The sequence below is a fragment of the Astatotilapia calliptera genome, chromosome 1 (genome assembly GCF_900246225.1).
Source record: "Astatotilapia calliptera chromosome 1, fAstCal1.2, whole genome shotgun sequence".
NCBI lineage: Eukaryota > Metazoa > Chordata > Actinopteri > Cichliformes > Cichlidae > Astatotilapia > Astatotilapia calliptera.
In genome coordinates, this window is record NC_039302.1 from 35,820,019 (window position 1) to 35,829,996 (window position 9,978).

The window sequence follows — 9,978 nt, forward strand, 5'->3', positions numbered from 1 at the left end:
ACCATTTTAAAGCTTTTATTTGTTCACTAAAGTTACTTACACTGCATCAACAACAATAATTAACACGTAAAGCTCTTGGGGAAGATGCAAAATATTTGTTTTGCAGAAGAAAAATCAGGCTGAAAACTTATATATAACAAAAAAAAAGATTTAAAAAAAATGCAAACATGGCTTCAGAAGCCTCAGCGCTGCAGAAACAGTTTGATCTTAATCTGATGTGGATCCAGAGATGATTGAGCTTTTTGGTTTGTTTGACTTTCTTTTTTGCAGGAGATTGAATATACTATATATATATACTATATATATATATATATACTATAAGTATTCATAAGTCAACACCTTTTTTTGTAATGGGCAGTGAGAATTTAATTTGCTAAACGACTTTACACACAAATTACAGCCCCATTCAGACACATGAACCTCATAGAAGGAGGTGAGCAATGAAGCCGTCACTATAGTTATTCAGGCTAACAGCAGAGGAGTGAAGTCTCAATAATGCGATATAGAGAGTCTAAGGAGGTTGGGAATAAAGCGATTGGACTCCTTTAAGTTTCGTGAAGACGTCTCACTTCTCATCCAAGAAGCTTCTTCAGTCCTGATATTTTATTGCTTCCTCCTGTGATGCTATTGGTACACCAGCTGCACATACTGAGATTTTTATTCAAACATGCAGGTGTGCTAAATGGATTCCTGGAATCAGCATTTCATGACTCCTCATGGAAATGGAAGAGGGAGCAGGGACGTTCCCTAAACTGCAGTGAACCAGAACAGTGTGGACAGCGTTAAATGAATTATTGTGTTATTGTGTTATTAAAGATGAAAGCAGAGAATAAATACATTTTTCTCTGCATCGTTGATTGTTGCACATTGTGTCAAATATCACGAGTTGCTGTATCGTGATACCATCATTATCACAGGTGACTTATTGTGATAGCATAGTATCATGAGTGGACTCGTAAGAGAAGTGGACATTCAGCTGGACAAATACAAAAGCCTCCCCATGGGGGCGCTACTGACTCAAAGGGAAGCAAAGTGTGTGCAGTTATCCTCAGAGATGGAATTTAGTCAACAAACTTAAACGTGTATCATTAGATTTAAAATGACTTCCAGAAAATGCAGAAGCTGTTTCCTGTTTTTAAGTCTGCTTCTGTGTAACCAAATAAAAACTATAGAGATAATCAGATTAGCAGCAGCACCGGTGCCTTCATAGGGAGAATGAAAGAATCTGAATCACATGAATGAGGCTCTGGACAGGGTTGAAAGCACAATAGGAGAAGCCAGGTCAGAGAAACAGCTCATTATTACTGAGCTGAACACTGAGTCACATGCTGCAGACTGGATTACCATCACTGAGCAGAGCAGGTACTGATTACATCACCCACCTCCTTGCTCTGAGTGAGAATGAACAAGAAGTCCAGATGTGTGATGAATATTTCAGCCTAAGGGGGGCGCTGATGAGTTGATATGAGGCCAATACCTCACCTCTGTCAGATCCACATCTTTATCTGCAAATCAGAATGAACAAAAGCTCTGTCCAGTGCAAACACACAGGCATCCACACAGACATAGAAGGGTCAAAGTTCAAGGTTTGGTCCAGACTAAGTGCTGTTGGGGAGCTGTGCTTCCAGTCAGCTCCCAGCAGGGGGCGCGGCCTCCGGCTCACTCATTTCTCAGCTTTCACCTTCGTGTCATATGTCCCGGCATTCTTGTACGCTCCCACGTAGCCCGTGTTCTCCACAATCTCCTCACGACCCTCGCGACCTTTGCCCTTGCCGCTGTCATCAAAGCGCTCCTTGTGTGATCCAGTGTAACGGGACGTGTCGGTCAGACGGTCCACCGCTGCTGTCTTTGCCACTTTCTGATGGAAGTAGAAAAATTAGATTAAAGTCAGTAAAAGAAAAAATATCTTCCCTGCTTCAGGACGCGTCTCTGTTTTTTTAACAAGAGGGGAAAAATGAAGACAATGCAGAAGCGTCACAAACTGCTGTTCCTCTAATGACCACTTGAGGCCACAATGAGGTTGGCCCTTCTAGAGTTCCATGTTAACATATCCAACATTACAAAGCATGTTTACAGCCTCTAACATAAACCATCCACTACTTCAGGTCACTAAACATTATTTATTGATCGTGTGTTTGGGCGTTGGAGCCTTTTAGAGCATTTTAATAGATGACACAATAAACATTCTGGCTTGTTGTGTTTTATTCGTCTGCTTTTTAACTCACTGATGATAACGTGTGATTCCAAAAATCATCAAAATGCAAAATCATGAAGTCAACAAGTGATATCACAGTGGCTACAACTATTTTTCATAACTTCTATGTTTTCTGTATGACCATGGGTGCAACACGCAAACGCCACTTAGAAAGCAACTCTTACTGATTCACGTTTAGTTTAAAGTGGAATTAAAATTGTTGTTTGCTTTAAGCTATGATTCTGATCATTGCACAGCATTTTAGATAACACGGAGCCCTCTGCATTTAACTGCACTGGGTCCCTGTAAACTGCACCTTCATTATGCAATCCTCTCTGCCCCAGGGCATCAAATGAAGACTCCACTGCAAAACCACAACAAGAATAATATGTCTGCTTTCTTCATTAGTTTTCTTCAGGTAGCTGAAATGAGGATAAGATAGAGTAACTGGAAACTAAGCGAATGAAAAAAAGGCCCAATGTCAGAGCAGGCAAAACAAGGCAAACAGGAAGGGTAGTAGAAACCAAAGTTTAAAGAATATGGACATTTAAATAAAGCATCTGATAGTTTTTAAAGTCACATGTATTTAGCACCATTCCCACTTGATTAGCAAGTAGCAAGAGGTGCCTGCTCCTTAGCCTTTTACAGTCATGTAGTTATCAAATCAGTGTGAGAACCAATAGTGAGTGAATGGGTAGATCTGGATATGAAACAGTTCTTTTTCACCTCAGGAAAACAATGGATTTCACCAACAGTCCCATATTGTACTGCTGATAGGTAAAGTTTAAATGACATGCAGTGTCATTTGTAACTCCACAGATAGCCACCAAGAACTTCTTACTATGAAGTTCTGCTTTAATCCATGAAAACTTTAAAACTTTGAATCGATAACAGACATATGATAGATAATATAACGCTGATTCCTTCATGAACACAAAAGCTTGTAACTTGATCGTGTTTTTTACTCATGGATTGTCATCTGTAATGCATGCATTTCAGTCAGTCAGACTGTATCTGCTCTGATGACTGAAGAGCGTTTAATGATCTGGAGAGGATCCAGACTGCCTCTCTTGCTGGCTCAGGCTCTGAGGACCTCATCATTATAAAATAAGAGCTCTTTGATGTGTGCAGTTGTGATCTGATGGATGAACCAGCTGTGATTGAGCCATGGCTCTGAAATATTAGAGCAGAGTAAGACGCTTGTTTGTGGAGCAGCTCAGGACTTGTTTTTCTACAGCTGAAAACTGAGAAGATGAGCCTGAGGTGATTAAACGCTGAGCTAAATATAAAATATGAGCAGCACATAATCATACTCGTCTAATCATGTTTTCATGATTATGCTGCTGTTTTTCACAGACAGACACTCTTCTGTCCAAACTGTAGCTCAGAGTGTGGAGCTGGGAAATCGACTAAACTGATCAGAAAAATTCGTTTCTATGCAGATGATGCAGTTTTATGCATCATCTGCATAAAACTTCCGACTTCACTCGCCCCTTGATGTTTTTTATCATTACTTTAAATACACTGTGTTATCTACTGCCCTCTCAAATGAGGCCCTACCCCAGGTGTAGCTCCAGGGTGGAGTCCTGGTATCCCTGGTCCTCAGTCCTTAATGAATCCAATCATAGACGTTTTGAATCGCACTTAGTCTGGCCCCTCACCCAGGACCAGTTTGCCTTGGGAGACCCTACCAGGGGCAAACTGCCCCGGACAACATAGCTCCTGGGATCACTTGGGCACACAAACCCCCCCACCACGGTAAGGTGGCGATTCATGGAGGGGACTATTATATATAAGTATGGGTGTGGCTTAGTATGACAGTGTGGTTTAATCCATATAACTACATTATCACTTACCTTTAAGTCTTTTCTTTTGGAGACTCATTGCTTTTGTTTTTACACATATGCACAAAAAGAAAAATGATGCATTTCACAAAATATACATAGCATAGAATCACAATTTCCTGTTTTACTGTTGAGCATCTTTATTGTGGGATTTAGAGCTTTAAAACAACAGGCACACAAGAATCTTGTCTCACCGTCACACCAACGTTGGTAGGCTCTCGGCCTTCCACCAGCTTGTGGATAGACTGCAGTGCCTCCTCTTTGCTTTGACCTTTGAACCTCTTTGGAGCCAGCTCTTCCAGAGCTTTCTGAAACTCCTCGTAGTTGATGACCCGAGACGTCTTCTGTCTGTACAGAAATACACAAAAGGAACACAGAGATGGAAGAGTTCAGAGTCTAAACTGTACTATTAATTCTCTTGGTTGGAAAATGTCTTTTAGCTGTTTTTAGATTATTAAACAGATATTTTGTTTCATCGAGAAAAGTTTGGGAAGCTGAACACAGGCACAACTGTCAGAGTAATTGTGGTGACTGGGAATTCAACAAGAACTCAAGTAACTAAAAGTAGAGCAACAAAACTACAGAAAACAAACAACAGCTGCCCCTTCGATACACCGCACTGCAATTCCTCAAAAACGTCCATCCCAGGAACACAGCAAAAAGTCTTCTTATTGCAGGTCTAAATCTTTGGCATAGTTCAAAACAGGTCCCTAAACATTTCCATTATTTTCTTGGTCCCCCGGTGTATGTTATTGTTTCTAAAGAAATACTTGACATCAATCATTTCATCCAGTGCTTAACATTTTGTCCCCCAAAACAATGATGTACTATTGTTACTAAGTTTTATAATGTAGTTCCACGACTGTCTTTATCCGCCAGTCCCATCCATGTTACACCCATGTGATGGATGACACTCATCAGTTTTCGGAGTATGACTTCAGCGCTCTGCCTGAACTAATTATGTGCTACATTTGTGTTCGAATATAGACTAAAGTGCTGCAGTTTTATCAGGGCGTGTGGAGGAGACACTGACTTAAAAACTAAATACGGAGCAAAAAGTCTTTCAGAGGTAAGATTTATGCACGTGTTTCCATACAATATGGCAACAAAAGACTTTAAGGGAGGTGGTTTTACAAATATAAGTTCGAATAATCGCCCCACCTTTGTTAAAGAGCAGGACACATTCACTCCCTGCACGCACTGTTGTCCCACATTACAAGCAAGGCTTGAATGGCGCTTCTAAAAGGGCGTTTCCAGATTAGCCATGATCTGTAGCGTGTCCGAGCACAAAGCCCTTCAAGGTTTGCACCAAACACTGAGCTCCCCATCATCCACATTAAATGTGCATATGCAATAAAAATGTGACAGCTACCTTGACAGTGGAGCACTGCTGTTTCATCAGCATAATGGTACTCAATTTTCCTCAAATTCAGTGTGGACCAGCAGGTCTTCAAATACCACAGTAAAATATCTCCAGTACTCAAAAGGCACATGTCACCAGCAGGGTGTTGTGTAAAGTCACCTCTGTAATCCTTTTGAGTTTCTGGAGAGAGATTTGTACGGAAGAGGATTAGGGCGGAAGAGGATTAGGGCCACTGGAAGAAAAAAATCAGAATTCTGACTTTTTTCTCAGAATTCTGAGAAAAAAGTCAGAATTCTGAGACTAAAGTCAGAATTCTGAGAAAAAAGTCAGAATTCTGAGATTAAAGTCAGAATTATTATTTTTTTCCCAGTGGCCCTAATCCTCTTCCGTAGATTTGGCCATGTTAAGATGAGACGCTAGTTCATCAGCCGATGGTCACAAACTTGGTTATAAAGCTGGGAAAAATTTGCTTTCTGTTCCAGGCTGCACATTTTAATGATGACAGTTAACCAGTTCATTTCTACTGTGAGGCTGGGGATTATAAAATGGGACTCTCACTTTTGGAGCGTGCCTCAAGTGGACATTAGAGGAACTGCATTTTATGCAGTCTTTTGACACTGGCGCTGATGTGAACACTCACTTGACTTTGGAGAAGACGATGTCCACGTCAGTGCCGGTGACGTTCTTGCCGTCAGTGATCTTGCAGTCTTTGCACAGTTTGGCCCAGTTCTTCCCGGTTAGATCCTTGCCTGTTGCCTTTGTGTCTCCATGGACTGCAAACTTCCTGAAAGCTGTGAGGAGCTGCTCCATGTCTGCACTCTCCGCCATGATGAAAAGATAATCTACAATAAAATTAAGCAGAGGACAACACTGGAGATCGTGTGTGAAGGTAATCTCCTCCCCCTACAGGATTTATGAGAGCATTTTGAGTTTATAAATCAAAGCCATATGTATTACAGCTGTTCATTTAGTTTATTCACCTGTAGTCACCTGGAGCCACACACACTGTCAGATAATTCTAATTAAAATGCTTCAACAGTTACCAACATCACAGTTGTGGTTGACAGATCCAGTTTAGTGGTTCAGATGGGCCAAGAGAACAGGTGACTGTGTCGGCGGAGTCAGAGCAACCACACCCAGATCAGGCTGCCATTATGTTTTTTCATGTATGAGCGTCTGTGGAGATTGATTCGCTTTTGAAGTCACCCTCCGGTGGCCATTAGAGGAACTGCAGTTTCTGGCACAGCTTCATTACAGATTCTATCCTGTTATTTCCTGAAGGTCAATATGTCGTGCACAGCACTTTGTAAAATAAACCAGCAGAGTGGATATTTCCTCCTCTCTGTGCAAAGCTCCTCTTTCTGAATGGTTCTTGGAAACAATGCTTAGTTTTCCCTTTGGGAAACCTTCTGCTGTGCCAGTAGCAGCTAGAAGTTGTTGCTTCTGTGTGTAGGTGTTTTGGACATGAAGATCATTTTGATCATTTTGCAGCTCCAGCAGAAGTGTGCATGTGCCCACAGAATATGTGTGTGTGTGTGTGTGTGTGTAGGGTGTGAGACGTGACCTCACTGTGGTTTCTCAGGCTTGTGCGACTACACACACACACACACACACACACACACATTGATGCAATCCCAAACAGTGGGTTTCATGGAAACAGAACTGGCTGCATCTCTGTCCAAATACACTTGTGTCTCCTTGTCATGCTGCTTCTGGTGAAAATTCCACTTGCACAACTCTGAATCAGAGCTGCTGCAGGCCATAGCGGCTGAAGTTATAGTACAGATAGTTAATATGAGCCCTGCTTACACACACACACACACACACACACACACACACACACACGCACACACAGTGTGTGAAAGGTGTAAGTGCATCTGTGCATTAAAACTGGTGTGTAGGTGTCAGATTCCAGGCAGTGGAGGCAGCTGCAGTTTTAATGTGAAGCAATCTCTTCTATTTGGAAGCTGATTCATTAAACCTGCTTTTTGTTTTTAGGAAGAGTGATCAGTGCAACTCCGCTGCAGTCTCTTTTTAGACGTCTCAACATAAGAAGCATCTCTGCATTCAATTGGCTCTTGTAACAATCTTCAGGGACTGACCTCTTGTGATGAGCAGCGATTTGTATCGCTTCTTTAGAAAACAGAAAATATCGCACAAAATCACACATTTAAAAATCAACCGATAGTTTAATTGCAAGGAGTCAGACTCTGGATTAGCTCACAGCAAGGCAGGTACTGTCTAACATCTATCAGATGTGTTCAGGTGCAAGACTGAAAGTCGGTCATCTCTGAACCCAAATCCCACAATCACGGCAGTTAAAACTGAAGACAGATCAAAGCAGGATTTAATCTGGTCTCATCAACAAGTTAAGACTGTTCTGAGTTCAGTCAAGTTTGAGCTGTTATTGTGGTAGAATGATTCACTCTGATACAAACCATTCCCAAGCCAACTAATCCCAACAGAGACTGACATTTAACGATCACATGTTAAAACATTCAAATCTATGAATAACTGTTAAAACAGGAGCACAGAGGTTGAGGAGAAATGCAGGAGCGTTAGAGACAAAGGAGACTATAACCAAATATTAATCGGATGTATCATGGTACATGCGATTCTAGAAATTCTAGAAATAAGAGGAAGGTGACATGGGAGATCGCTGCAGCCCCGAGGTTAAAACCAAGGTCACTGCTTACATAAACGTTAACGTCAGCGTACTTGAACTTAACTCACTGTAGTCTTTTCCTAAGAAACACGTATCGTTGCTCAGAAAAATTCCCTGCTTACTTGGAGGAATAAAACAAAGATGAAACAGTAAGGTTAAAGTTAAAATCTGGGTGGTGCACAACAAGCCGAAATGGCACCAAAAAAATGGTACGCCAGCAGTTGTGACATCACATCTGGCAGAAACAACAAGCGAAACCTCCCTGTGCAAAGGTAGACTAACAGTTTGAAGCGTAGCAGTTTTTTTCTCATCCTCATTGTGTTTCTTGAGCATTATCGTTGACAGAAATAATGAAAAACACAAAAACATAAATTCAGATCAAAATTTGCAGCGCTAATTTAAAACATGCACTGCAGCTGGGAACTTTTTACGATACCACCCGACACAAACATTCAACGCAGTTATATGGGACATTAAACAGTGGAACAGTGGTAAAGAGTCAGCGTGACGTAAGATTTGCAAAAGGACTTCTTGTAGTGAGAACGTTGTTAGCTTCATGCTAGCACTTGTTGGGTGCTCCATGTGAGAAAGGGGAACTTCAGACACTCTCCTGAACTAATTCTTGTGAAATTGTCCAATATTTATGTGTGAAAATTACTTTTTTTTTTCCTTAACCATCGATAGACTGGGCTGCCCACATCTCGCCGTCTTTATTCTGCCCATAGTGACCAACAGCCTGTTACAAAAGCATCCTGACTGTAGCTTACTGCCTAAAGCATCTGCCTATCACTTGCACTTGTAATTCCTGGGTTTCCTGAAAAAACAAATATTCTATGCACAATTATCAGCAGGCAGGTAGGAAAAGCTGCACCTGGGTGAAACCCAGGAAAAAAGGCTGGGTTCTGACACTTCACTGCTCCTTTATGTTTTTGCTTTGAGACGCACAGACAGATATTGAAAACTTGATTGTTAATCAATAGTAGGAACTTCAGTCCTGTCTCAGTGTTAAAAACAAAGCTCAGCTAGGCTCACACGCTCTGTTTCTAGCAGCAGCTCTCCTTCAGTTTGAGTGCGTTTTAGTCATGGGGCCACACAGACTGTGTAAAGTGTATGGGCGTGCCAGTCAGTGTGTGTGCATGTGTGTGTGTGTGTCACTATGCAAAGACAAATAAACAGATTACCGACTGTCCACACTTTTAAAATTCATAAAACATGACAGCATGTGGCTGCACTTTAAATCCCTGCAAGTTTGTGTTCAGTAGCAGATCCCATGCACACATCGCTTTTCTAATTTTGTACTTTTTAAGCCAGCAATTTTTAGCAAATTGTAATCAAACATCTTGTCTGGTGTGAAGGATCCTGCTGTTTGCTGTTTTTTGTGAGATCTGAATATTTGTTTGGCGAGAACGCTTCATGGCTATTTCTTTCAGACATTTTAAGTTGATAAGTGGCAGCATTATTGAAGACACAGCAGATGAATCACTGAAGCTTCCAGCTGTGCAGACTCCAAACATTCTGCTCTCTGTGCATGTCTGAAATTAAACCGACTCTGATCTTCAATCAGTGCAGAAAAAGTTTCTGGAATAAAACTAAAAAGTTGTTCCAGCACTGACTGCGTGAAGATTTTAAAAATTTATCTGAAAACTGTCCTTCTGTTTATATTAAACACATCAACTTCTACTTTTTTGTTCTTCTTAATTTTTCCATTCTTCTTCTTTGCTTTGCACTTCTGACATCTGCACCACACCCAATCTTTGAGTCTTATTCTCTAAAACTTTTTTCTTAAATTCCACGATTTCTCTCTTTTTTTAATTGCATGTGTCTCCTGCAGTTTCCTACCTGTCTGTCTTCAGTCCCCTCCGTCTGCCTCTGCTCTCCCTCTTCTGGCCCTCAGCAGCGGTGGCAGCATTCA

The 9,978-nt window shown here is 41.3% G+C and overlaps 1 protein-coding gene across 1 annotated transcript; it reads right to left on the reverse strand.

The window, feature by feature from the left end:
* tppp3 (tubulin polymerization-promoting protein family member 3) lies at positions 1-9,978 on the reverse strand. Its single transcript, XM_026175988.1, has 4 exons — positions 9,906-9,978; positions 6,042-6,243; positions 4,233-4,386; positions 1-1,858 (listed from the first exon to the last, which is right to left on the reverse strand). Exons 2-4 carry the CDS (start codon positions 6,227-6,229, stop codon positions 1,664-1,666), a joined length of 537 nt encoding a protein of 178 aa, XP_026031773.1. The 5' UTR covers positions 6,230-6,243; positions 9,906-9,978; the 3' UTR covers positions 1-1,663.